Source organism: Neophocaena asiaeorientalis, unplaced genomic scaffold, assembly GCF_003031525.2.
Source record: "Neophocaena asiaeorientalis asiaeorientalis breed wild unplaced genomic scaffold, Neophocaena_asiaeorientalis_V1.1 scaffold100, whole genome shotgun sequence".
NCBI lineage: Eukaryota > Metazoa > Chordata > Mammalia > Artiodactyla > Phocoenidae > Neophocaena > Neophocaena asiaeorientalis.
Window position 1 is genome coordinate 1,595,515 of NW_020173955.1, and position 13,614 is coordinate 1,609,128.

At 38.8% G+C, this 13,614-nt stretch overlaps 1 protein-coding gene across 3 annotated transcripts in view; it reads left to right on the forward strand.

Moving 5' to 3' along the window:
- Nucleotides 1-13,614, forward strand: part of WDPCP (WD repeat containing planar cell polarity effector) — a 350,773-nt gene that overhangs the window by 245,320 nt on the left and 91,839 nt on the right. For all 3 annotated transcript variants that reach the window (XM_024752967.1, XM_024752968.1, XM_024752966.1), the window contains one exon: nt 6,864-7,470. In XM_024752967.1, the coding sequence (XP_024608735.1) occupies nt 6,864-7,470 (607 nt within the window). The remainder of the gene's footprint in view (nt 1-6,863; nt 7,471-13,614) is intronic.

The following is a 13,614-nucleotide window of genomic DNA, read 5'->3' on the forward strand; positions in this document are numbered from 1 at the left end:
CAATCAAAAAATGGGCAGAAGACCTAAATAGATATTTCTCCAAAGAAGACATACAGATGGCCAATAGACACATGAAAAGATACTCAACATCACTAATTATTAGAGAAATGCAAATGAAAACTACAATGAGGTGTGACGTTACACCAGTCAGAATGGCCATCATCAAAAAATCTATAAACAATAAATGCTGGAGAGGGTGTGGAGAAAAGGGAACTCTCCTGCACTGTTGGTGGGAATACAAATTGATACAGCCACTATGGAGAACAGTATGGAGGTTCCTTAAAAAACTAGAGTTAGCATATGATCTTGCAATCCTACTACTGGTTACATCCAGAGAAACTAATTTGAAAAGATACATGTACCCCAATGTTCACAAGAGCGCTGTTTACAATTGCTAAGACATGGAAGCTACCTAAGTGTCCATCGACAGATGAATGGATAAACAAGTTGTGGTATATATATATTTGTGTTTATATATATATAATGGAATATTATTCAGCCATAAACAGGAATGAAACCATTTGCAACAATGTGGAGAGACTCGGATAGACCTAGAAAATAGTGTGCTTAGTAGAATAAGTCAGACAAAGAAAGACAATACTCTATATTAACACTTATATGTGGAATCTAATAAATAAAACAGATTAATATTACAAAACAGAAGCAGACTTACAGGTACAGAAAACAAACTAGTGGTTACCAGTGAGGAGAGGGATGGGGGAAGGGCAAAATAGGAGTAGGGTATTAAGAAATAGGGAAATGCAGCCATTTATGTAATAATAAATGGAGTCTAATCTATAAAAATATTGAATCACAAATATAATATTGTTAATCAACTATACTTCAATAAATATATAGTGTTACCTTTCTTTTTTTAATCAGAATTTGGTATTAAATCTGACCTTTGCTAGCTTTTTAGAGATATCAGGGATTGGCAGTAGAGGAGAAGGTGTATAAGGGGTCTATGGTCTTACTTCCCTTTTAACCCCTTTCTCTTGGTGAAACTACAGAACCTATTGGTAAGAGTCTTACATACTTTTGGAACTGAGGAAGCCTGGGACCCTTCTTCCTGCACCTTGGGACTAACCTGTTCTATGCCAAGACTGCTGTCTTTCTTGGCCCCTCCTTTTAGGCTGTCCCTGTGTGAGTTCAGGTCCTATTCAGTGTCACCTGGCCTCCCAGTTTTCTGCCCTGGCGCTTCCTTTACAAATCTCTAAGCTTTCTGAAAGTATGATAATTCAACCACCATTATAGTGTGAGGTTTTTTAAAAATTTTATATATTTTTTAAAAAGCTCTTACCAGCATAGTTTTTGGCTAGCTGCCTACACAGCATACACAAAAAAGTGTAAAATAGATGAGACAGTTTATTTTTTTAAGCTTATAGTCAAAATGATGACATATGATCAAAAATTAGAAGTAAATAAAAGGCCAAACGAATGTCACACATTGGCCAAGTTGGAGTGGGGAAGAGGGTATGGAAGTGAGATCTAAGGAAGGAAGGATGCTGCCCAGTTGGAAGAAATTCAGGAAACTCAAATAGCATTTGGTCTAATTCTTCAAGAGTGAGTATTGTTGGTAGGAAATACTGAGTCTGCGTGGGTGAAGAGTGTGGATTTCAAGTAAATCAGCGGTCCCCAACCTTTCTGGCACCAGGGACGGGTTTCATGGAAAACAGTATTTCCATGGGCCAGATGGGGGGGTGGTGTGGGGATAATTTTGGGATGATTCAAGAGCATTACACTTATTGTACACTTATTATTTCTATTATTATTACACTGTAGTATATAATGAAATAATTATACAACTCACCATAATGCAGAATCAGTGGGAGCCCTGAGCTTGTTTTCCTGCAACTAGATGGTCCCATCTGGGGGTGATGGGAGACAGTGACACACGAAGTGTGTTGCTATGTCCAGGCTACTCTGTAATCTCGTTTTGGTTGCTGTCACTGCAGAAAACCCTGCTTCACAAAGATAGGATATTAGAAATGGAAGCAGGCTTTTCAGTGCTTTTGTGGTAATCTCAGGCTATTCCACCTTGACTTTAATCCAGAACGTATGGAGATTTGAAGTTGTCTTCAAACATACTTTTAAGGCCGCCATCATTTGCAATCTCAAGTAGTTTGATCCTCTTCTAGCACGGACAAGGTCAATTCACCTGGCTTATTCACAAATGGGTCAAGGATCCATTCCTGCCCAGTTCGGGGGTCTTGTGTGGTTGGGAAGTAATGCTCAAACTCTTTTGAAAGCTGAGATAGGTGATCATGCACCAGCTGGGAGAAAGAAGTCCCTGGGCTCCGTCTCTTTCCAAATCTCTGCTAATGCTTGAAACATATGAAAAATCCCAGTGTTCACTCGGTGCCCCCGTAAGTCCAGTTTGGCTTTGAATGCAGCCACATTATCTGCAGACTTGACTACAGTTGTCGTCCTCCTCTGAAGTGACAGATTGAGTTTGTTGAGCAGGTTGAATATGCCACACAAGTAAGCAAGTTTTGCGACCCATTCTGTGTCACTAAAATGTGCTGCCAGTGGTGACTGTCTTTCTGAAAGAAATCTCTGGAGCGGCTCTCATAACTCAGAAACTCTGGCCAGTGATCTACCTTTAGAAGCCGTCTCACTTCTGTGTATGAGAGAAAACATGTGCTCTGCATCCATCTCCTCACAGAGCTGCATGAACAGACGTGGGTTAAGGGCATATACTTTAATGTGGTTGATAATTTTAATCACATCCTGCGAAACCTTGTTAAGTTCAGGTGACATTTTCCTGCTAGGCAGCATTTCTCTATGGATGACACAGTGCGTAGACTCACATTCAGAAGTGACCTCTTTGACCCGAGTAGTGAGACCAGAAAGCCGTCCAGTCATGGCAGCTGCTCCGTCCGTGCATATACCGACACAAAATGACCAATTCAGTTTTCCTGATATGTAATCATTCAAAGACTTGAATAGTTCTGCCGCTGTGGTGTTGGTTGGCAACAAAAGTGCACATACCATATTCTCATGCACATCCTCCTGAAAAATATATCGCACAAAAACAAGCACTGTTGCCTTGTTGTCAACATCAGTAGACTCATCAACCTGGATTGTGTACCACGGTGACTCATTACTCCTCTCTAACAATTGCGCCTTAATATGCTCTGCTATTTCATCAATTCGTCTGTTATGGTGCTAGCCAAAAGAGGAACACGTGCCACCTTTTGAACTGCAGCCTCTCTTAAAAGTTCACGATAGATATCCTTAGCAGCAGGCAGGATCAACTTCTTCACCAATAGCAAAGGGCTTCTTAGCTTTAGCAATGTGGTTAGCCACTAAGAATGATGCTCTCAGTGCAGACACATTTGATGAAATGGTGGCCGTCAATAATTGCTTCTGTTCTTTGTGTTCACGTTTTTTTCTTTTGAAAAGCTCCAAAGGCTTGTCTTTTAATGCAGGGTGCTTGGTCTCCATGTGGCGAAGCAGTTTTGAAAGTTTCATGGCTTTGTTGGATAGCCGGTGGTTGCCACATATTATACAAAGCAGGCTTGGAGAGTGTGAATCACCTGTTGCAATGAACCCATTAATTTAAGTAGGACTCTTGGTATTTTCTTTTAAATGCAGCTTTCTTTTTGTTGGCAGTCTTAGAGTCTTCTGCTGTCTTATCATTTGGTCTTTCCTCCTTTTCAAAGAAGCTCTCCAGCGACATTTGTTTTTTTACTCATTTTGGCTAAGGTTAGCTTGTGGGCTTAACCAAAACTGTGACTGAGACAAGTGCTCAGTACGGGAAAGAGGCGCAGACAGAAGTGGTAAATAAAAGAATGGGCAGGCCATGTGCAGACTAAAATAAATGTTGGATTCTGATTTAAAGCCTGCCACCAGATGCAGCTTAATTATCACTTGCCACTCACTGATAGGGTTTTGATATGTGTCTGCAAGCAATTGATTTATTATGGTCTCTGCTAATGATAATCTGTATTTGCAGCCTCTCCCCAGAGCTAGCATCACTGCCTCATCTCCACCTAAGATCATCAGGCATTAGATTCTCATAAGGAGCGTGCTACCTAGATCCCTCACATGCGCAGTTCACAGTAGGGTTCACGCTCCTATGAGCATCTAATGCCGCCGCTGATCTGACAGGAGGCGGAGCCCAGGTGGTAATGCGAGCGTTGGGGAGCGGCTGTAAATACAGGTGAAGCTGCGATCGCTCGCCTGCTGCTCACCTCCTGCTGTGTGGCCCGGATCCCTCACAGGCCACGGACTGGTACTGGCCTGTGGCCTGGGGGTTGGGGACCCCTGAGGTAAAGGACATGAGTGAAGCTGTTGAAAGATAAGCTGAGGCATAGTAAAAGTTTTCAGAGTTTGAGTAAATCGATTCTGGTGGGGCAGTGCCAAACTGGAAGTGGTTAGGAACATCCTACTGATATGAGGCAGGGAAAAGACTGACAGTGAAAGTGCAGAAGCAAAGAAAGGAAATTATTTGATTGGCTATAGTTTAAAGCCTAATTGGCTGTTGTAATGGTTATCCTTAGTGTTTTGATTTTGTAACTTTGAGGCATTTACAGGTTTAGGTTTTGGTTTGCTTACAGAGGTTGCAATGGAATTCGGGCCTGATCAGTTGAACAGCCTCCTTGTTTAATTTAACAAGTTACAGAGCTGGGAAAATGTGGCTTTAGTTTGACCTCAGAGTAGAGTAATGAAGGGAGACTGTCGGAGATAACACTAGAATTTGTGAGTCAGATCTTGTCCCTCCTTATGGCTTCTCATCTTGTTTAGAGGAAAAGCCAAAGTCCCTATAATGGCCTACAAGCCACTTCACAATCTTCTCCCTCCCCCAATTCCCAGTGTTTTCTTCCTTGCTCCCTTTTATCTAGCCATGTTGGTCTCCCATTGTTCCTTCATCAGGCCAAGAGTGCTCCCTTAGGATGTTTGCTTCCTCTGCTTGGAGCCTTCTTCTCCCAGGTGGCTGCATGGCTTACCCTTCACTTATTTTAGGTCAACTTTATCAGAGAGGCCTGTCCTGACTTCTGTTACCTCCCCTTCCCATTCCTGTTACTTTGCTTTATTTTTCTTCATAGTACTTAGGAAGTACATATATAGGATCACTAACATCCTATGTATGTTTGTTTGTGAATTGTTACTTTGTCTTCAGCCATTAGCGTGTATGTTCTCTGAGGGTGAGGACTTACTGCTGTATCCCCAGCAGTGCCAGGACCAGTGCCTGGCATGTAGCTCATACTCAAGCATATATTAGACAAAAAAGAAAAACAAGAGCAGGAAAGTGAGTGTGAGGGAGGGAAGGGGTTGGATATGGATCCTATATTGTTTTGCATACCAGGCAGGGGAATAAAAATTTAATTTATTCGTTAGTGGTAGCTATTAAAGGGTTTGAACAGGGGAATGATAGCAAAAACATTTAGTTTTGGAAGGTTAGTTTGGTAATGATGTGTAGGATGGATTTTTAAAAAGAGTCACATCAACCCCCTTTCCCTCCCCAAGTCAGTACCATGTAACATAGCTGTATGTGCTTTAAAAAAAGAAAAAAAATTTTTTGAAATAGTTTGACTCTCAAGAAACTGCTAATATAATTGCCAAAATAGGCTAAAAGCAAATTCCCTTCCTGTACCTCTTCCCCTTGTTTGCCCCAATGATAGTATCTTACATTACTGCAGTACATTGTCAAATCCTGGAACAAGACCTTGGTATAATACTGTTAACTCAGGTACTGGCCTTAGTTGGATTTCATCGGATTTTACATGCACTTGTGTATGTGTGTGTGTGTGTGTGTGTGTGCGTGTGCACATGCATAGTTCTGTGAAATTTTATCTCGTGTAGAAATGTGCTTTTTAATGTTTCTAAATCTAATTTTGAAGTTTTCGACAAAGTGTTAGAAACTATCTTTGATACCACTCTCCAGGTTCTTGTCCTCCAACATTTACATATGAATAAAGTGAATGGCCTGTTGTTTTATTTCTTTGTTCTTCTGCTGTGGTGTTTCTTTGTAGCCTTTCCTTTCTGCACCAGAAATGCTTTTTATTTTTTTTCATGGTGCTATCTATTTATTTTATTTTATTATTTTTTTTAAACATCTTTATTGGGGTATAATTGCTTTACAATGGTGTGTTAGTTTCTGCTTTATAACAAAGTGAATCAGTTATACATATACATATGTTCCCATATGTCTTCCCTCTTGCGTCTCCCTCCCTCCCAGTATTTTGCCTCTCCAGTATTGCAAATCGTATTACCTACCAGGTCTTTTTTTTTTTTTTTTAATTTTAAAACTAGTGCATTACCTTCTTATTTCTTTCTATTGGTCATTTATCTACTTAACAACCCTTCATATCTTTTCTGACAGTAAAATATTTCTACAGGACTGTTAACAGGGTTCTAAAGTTTTTCCTTTGCCTACCCTGCCCAACTAATTAGAAATATATTTCTGGTAAGTAATTTACCAATAATTTCAGAATTGGGAGGGGTAGTGGGTTGGAAGGAGATTGACTAAATTGTTTAAGTCCTTTATTCATCCTTTTAAAAATCAAACTTTTAATGTCTTTAGATATTCTGCTAGCCATATTATTTTACTAAAAGCCCACTTCATTAGTTTTTATATATCATGGGAAATATTTGTCTTTATGTTACTTACAGACTTCCTAAAACAAAGTGTTTAAGTTAAAGTTTTACAGTTTAATTTCTGCAGCTGTCCTAAATATGTGCTATATATATTTATATGTGTTCTATATGAGACATACACATAGCTGCTTATATGTTGCTGATATTTAAGGTGATAGTTGATGGTATTCAATAGGATTCTAGATTAATATGCAGGGCTATGTGTGACAGCTGAAGAAAAACCAAGGTCTATATGAACATACTTGATACATTTCTTACAGGTTCTGAGTTCTGTACGCACGGAATGGGATCCACTGGATGTTCGCTTTGGCACCAAACAGCCTTATCAGGTGTTGACAGTGGAGTGCTCCATCAGTGTAGACAAAGAGCCCATGGCTGACAGTTGCATCTATGAATGTGTTCGGCACAAAATCCAGTGTGTATCAGTCACCAGAATACCACTAAGATCGAAGGCCATTAGCTGTTGCAGGAATGTTACTGAAGACAAACTGATTCTGGGCTGTGAAGATTCTTCAGTAATTCTTTATGAAACTCACCGTAGAGTGACTGTCTTAGCTCAGGCTGAAGTTCTGCCTTCATTAATAAGCTGCCACCCAAGTGGTGCCATTCTGCTAGTTGGCAGTAACCAAGGGGAGCTGCAAATTTTTGATATGGCTCTTTCTCCTATTAACATCCAGCTTTTGGCTGAAGACCGCTCACCTAGGGAGACTCTACAATTCAAAAAATTCTTTGATGTTTCTAGCAGTCTTGTTCAAATGCAGTGGATAGCTCCGCAGGTTGTTTCTAAGCCTGAAAGTGGGGACATCTATGATCTCCTCTTCCTCAAGTTTGACAGAGGACCTTTGGGTGTGCTTCTGTTTAAACTTGGTAAGTCAAGGAAGTTGGTGAGTAAATAAATTTTTTATGATGGTGACAATATAACTGAGACAATAAAACTATTCTTGGAATGTAGATTTTCTGTTTGTCATTCCATCAACGTGCTTGCCTTTCAAACATTTCATATAGTTTCCTTAAGAAAGCTTTGTGGATGATTTTCTAAATGTCAAGGTACATTATATATTGAAGAATTTTGAAATTGCATTAATTTTCCATTGTGATGAATAAAAAGACTGAATTAGCCACATTTGCTGCTTTCCAAAATAAACTATTAAAAAAATTCCTGAAGAAATAGTACACATGAGAATATATTAAAAGTATGTCCATTACAAAATTCTGTAATACTTTTCTATTAAAATTATTTTAGATTATAGGTGTCCATTTCTTCCCAGATTGGAAATGTGTAAAGCAAGTGTTTTAAAAAAGAGAAAGGAAATATTTAGTTAGCATTTACTAAAGATTTTAGATTAAAATATTCAAAAGTATTAATCAATATTTGGAAAAATGTGTATTAATGTATCCCATTTCAGCCAGGAAGCTTTAAAGCGGAATTTTATTATTGTGATTTTTTTGCCTTTTGTAGTTTTGCATTACTGGCTATGTCCTGAAATACATGATATCCTTTAGGCAGTTTTTTGGGTTTTTTTTTTAGAGTTGGGTATTTATTTTTAATTTTTTGGCTGTACGTGGGCTTTCTCTAGTTGTGGTGAGCGGGGGGCTGCTCTTTGTTGCAGTGTGCAGGCTTCTCACTGCAGTGGCTTCTCTTATTGTGGAGCACGGGCTCGGTAGTTGTGGTTCTCGGGCTCTAGAGCGCAGACTCAGTAGTTGTGGCGCACAAGCTTAGTTGCTCCACGGCATGTGGATCTTCCTGGACCAGGGGTCGAACCCGTGTCCCCTGCATTGGCAGGTGGATTCTTACCACTGCACCACCAGGGAAGTCCCTTTAGGCAGTTATGTATAATTTAACATTCTTGAAAGAACTTCACTTAGGTTTTAAAAAACCGATTTTAATTAATGCACATCACCGCAACTTGAAAACATAGAAAAGTAAATACACTTAAAAACCCCTTTTAAGATTTGGCTCTGTTCTAAAAGTTAAGTTTTTAAGACATTGTAGTGTTTGTTAAATAGCTGTCAGTTTACTTTGTTTTTTTATGGATCTACTTCCCTCTGAAATTGAACACATGAAATAAATCTAATGAAAATGACTTGACTAACTTGAAAGATATCAGGGATTAAATGTGAGGGCTATGTTCTTTCCACACATTAAAAATGCAGCTAAATCCATTCATCATGTCAGTATTGTCCAAGAAAAATATGTTTGGAATCTCATTTATTATGAGATAATCCAGTTCTACTTTGCCCAACTACACATTTAACAGTGGTATGTCTCTATACTCAACACTTATTAAAGTGGATGTTAGATGTTTTGCATATCTGTTAAAACTCCCTCCCCCCTTCTCTTTCTCTCTCTCTCAATAACCCAAGTTACCTGTCAAACAGAAGGCTGTCTTCTGATGTATACCTAGCCTTTCTTCAGCCCTGCCTTGTGGGCCTACTCACAACAGCTTTGCAAAAAGCACAGCTTTCTCTTCCTATCTCTAGCACATTTGCCTTCTTACTAAAGTAAACAGGCTCTCAGTGTAGGGATTTAGAGGGCTTCCTGCTAATTGCCAGCTTGTAAACTTAATTGGACTATCTCCCTGGGCACTGTTCCTAAATCAATTAGGCAATGAGTTGGCTGTCACCTCTTTTTCCCAAGTAGGTCTCTTGGAAGAGAATTATCCAATAGAAGTCAAGCATTCAAATGAAAAGGTGATAACTTCTGCAACTGACATTTATCATTTAAATTTTATTTTCAATATGACTGAAGTTTTATAGAATAGGGAAATTTTACAGGCTCTTTAAAGGATCTAAAGATGGAGTTCCCCAGAATTTTTGAAAATGTATTATAAGATTAATGTTTATTACAGATTATTTTTCCTAGGAAGAGTAGATTCCTTGAAACAGTAGATTCCAGCTAACAGATCTTTTTTTTTTTTTTTTTAAAGAAAACCCTGTTTAAAGAACAGATTTTTCTTAGGATCTGCTACTAAATACATCCAGAAATTTTAATATACTTCTTGAATTAACACAGTGCTGATTCTGGGCATCCATGTGGAATTTTCATGTATAATTCAAGTTACTGCATATATAAACAGGTAGTTGCCTGTGCAGTTTCCCCACTAGGGAGCATTTATGAGATATTTTTCATACGCTTGTTATGCAAGCCTTTGGAAATTTTGACATGAAAGGTGTAGCTTACAATGTAAGAAGCTGAGATAGATCATGGTTTAAAATAGAATGCTGTCATATGTAAACGTGTCAGTGGCTACTGCCAAGATGCTAAGATTTTTGGAATTTGACTCTTAGAATAGGTCAGTTAGTGTCATGTTGAAAGAAAACTCTGTTGCAAGGCTAGGGCTTCCATTCTAAATCCTTATAATTATCGCACAAATTCACTGTGGTTAAAAGGCCATCACCACTGTTGTAAGAATGCGAAAAACATGTCTTCCTCAGGAGTGAGCTAGAAGTGTCATCCTCCTATGTGGAAGCAATGTGTAAAAAGAATTTCTTTACCTGACAATCATCATTCATATTTCCATATACATATACCTGCGATTAAGAGGAGTCCCTAATTACTGAGATATTAAAGCTCTTCCATTCTCATCGGTACCTTTTCCAGCCTTCACTGCTGTCTTTAAACTCACATGATCAGCTAGCTCCTTGCCCTCTCAACAGAGAATCTCACCTTTTACTTGGCACTTCATTAATTTTATCTGCTCCCCACCACCCACCCAACGACTTACCTACATGTACATAAATCTTTTCAGTTTCAATTCAGTGGAAAAGGAGCCTTCCTCTTGTCTAAGACTAGTTCCAGCACTGGTTCCACTCTGGATCCCATAACATTCCCTTTGATACCTTTACTCTGTCACCTTCCCCACTCTCCCCATGAATTTTGCTACATCATCAGGTACAGGCCCAAGCCACACCATGAAACAAAGAAACATACATACATCTCTTCTTTAAAATTATTTCCCCTGTTATTAATCAAATGTTCACCTTCCTTTCATAGTCAAACTCATTGAAATAGTAGTGAACACTGAATTTCTCTGCTTCTTCACCTCCCATTCACCCCTCACAGCACTGCCTTCTGGCTCTTTTCTTCAGTGTTCTCCTGGAACTGCTCTTGGAAAGCTCACTAGTGACGTCCTACTTGATACACATTATTTCTCTTATGTTACTTGATGACTTTTCAGCATTTGATGGTTGCTGACCACTTTCACCATCATAGAACTCTCATCATACTTGCTTCTATGACTCCAGATGCAACTTTTCGTCACTTTTTAATGCTCTTCTTCTGCCTCCTCATGAAAATATTGAGACTCTCTAAGGTTCCATTTTTAGCTCTCCTCCCATTTTATACAGATTGAGAGTTTATTTTTGATTTTGGTATCCTATCTCTGACTTCAGCCCAGACCACTCCTCACTCCACATCCACATATTAACGTGGCTTGCTGGATACCTCCCCCTGAATGTACACAGGTATACAGATTTATTATGGGCAGATATGAAGTCATAATCTTTTTCCCTGCTTCTTCCTCCTATATTCTCCAATTTGAGGGATGGTACAGTTATTTATACATACAGAATCCCAAGTCAGAAGTTATCCTAGAATCCTCCCTCACCCCTGATGCCATATCCAATCAGCTACCAAATCCCATCAGTTCTGCCTTTCTAAATACGTACTGTCAAAAACATCTCAGTCTATTCATCCTTGCTGTCATTACCTTAATCTAGATCTTTGCTGTTTTACCATGATCAAGCAGTGGCCCTCTATCTGTAATCCTCTTGTCTTCCAATCTTCCCAACCCACCGCTCAATTAATCCCCTGAACTGCCACCAGAGTGCAGATTTGGTCATGGATTCTACAGCCTGAAATCCTTCAGTGGTTAATAAGCCTGTCTGCGTCTCTGGCTTCACCTCCCCAACTGTGCTTCCCTAGTAGCTCCCCAATCACAGCATGTGCTCTCACACTCCTTCTTTCCATAGTGGTGTTGAGTATTCCACCTACCTAGAGTGTTCCCACAGTGCTTCATAACACCTACAAAGTTAGGAAAAGGTTAAAAGTTCAAATGATGATATTAAACAAATAATTAAAGCTAACTTCTTCCCTCTCATAGGATTTTGAAAATCACAGGCAATGTGTTTGCATCTGTGTGTTTGTCACTCTATCTAAAAAACAAGTAGTCTGATTTTTCTCATAGAACTTTTGTAAGAAGTATGTGTTCTTTAAAAGAGTTATTTTTAATGAGTTATTTAAATTTTACTTTACCCAAGTGGTAATTGGTGGTAATTTATTGCTGGAAGGATATGTCAAATACTTTATTAGATGCCTAGTCATCTTAAAACTAGATCTTATATCATTTTAGATGGATTGCTGTTCCAGACAGCATTCTGCTTTCTAGAGTGATGTGATGGATTTTTAAATCAAGTTTATTGAGGTATAATTTACATAAAATTAGTTGTACCTGTTTTAAAAATGCATAGGTCAATGAGTTTTGGCAAATATGTATATCCTCATGATTACCACCACAATCAAGATGTAAAACATTTCCCTCACCCTCAAAATTCTCTCAGCCCCTTTGCAGTCGATCCCTGCCTCCCTCAAAGCTAAAGTGCATTGATCTGCTCTCTGTTATTACAGATTAGATCTGCTTTTTCTAGAATTTTATAGAAATATACTAAAAAAATAGGTCCTCTTTTGTGTCTTGCTACTTTCACTCAGTAAGTATGGAAGAGTCTGTGAGACTCTTCCGTGTATATCTGTAAATTTTCACTTACATTACTGAGTAGTATTCTATTATATAGATAAATCACAATTTGTGTATCTTTTCACATGTGGATGGACATTTGGGTTGTTTCCAAATTTAAGCCAATATTGAAAATGCTATGTACTTTCTTGTACTAATCTTTGTGTCCACAAAGTATGTACAAATGTATGTAAAATAGATGTATGACATCTATTTTAATTTAGGAAAAACCTGGGAGTAGAATGGCTGGGCCATATGCTAAGTTTACGATTAACTTAAGAAGAAGCTATTTTGGAGTTCCAGTTACTCCACATCCTCACCAAAACTTGGCATTAATGGTCTTTTTAATTTTAGCCATTGTAGTAGGTGTATAGTGGTGTTAGTTGGCATATCCCTGATGAGCCTTTGGAGCTGGTCATCTTTTATGTGCTTATTTGCCATGTATCTTCTCTGATAAAGTATATCTTCAAATCTTTTGCCCAAGTTTAATTGGATTGTTTATTTATTATTGAGTTGTAAGAGTTTTTATATATTCTGAACAAAAGTCCTTTGTAGGATGCTAGTATTGTGAATATTTTCTTCCATCCTGTAATTTATCTTTTCATTTTATTAACAGTTTTTTAGGTAGCAGAAGTTTTAGTTTTGATGAAAGCCAGTTCTTGGATTTTTTAATTTTATGGCTTATGCTTTTTATGTGCTATCAAAGAAGTTTTTGTCGAACCCTTTTTTCTTCTAGAAATTTTATGGTTTTAGCTTTTACAATTAGGTTTATTGTCTGATACAAGTAATTTTTTGTGTATGGTGTGAGGTATGAGTTGAAATTAATTTTTTAATATGAATATTCAGTTGTTCCAGCAGCAACTGTTGGAAAGACTATCCTTCCTCCATTGAATTCCCTTGATCATATGTATGTGTTTATCTATGAAAAGACTCTGGGGCTTCCCTGGTGGCGCAGTGGTTCAGAGTCCGCCTGCCGATGCAGGGGACGCGGGTTCGTGCCCCGGTGCGGGAGGATCCCACATGCCGCGGAGCGGCTGGGCCCGTAAGCCGTGGCCGCTGAGCCTGCACGTCCGGAGCCTGTGCTCCGCAGCCGGAGAGGCCACAGCGGTGAGAGGCCCGCGTACCGCAAAAAAAACAAAAAACAAAAAAAAGACTCTGTTCTCGTCCACTGATCTCTGTGTATACACTTCAGCGAGTACTACACTGTCTTAATTACTGTGGCTTTACAGTAAGTCTTGAAGCCAGGACTATTAGTCCTCCAACTTTGTTCTTTATTTTT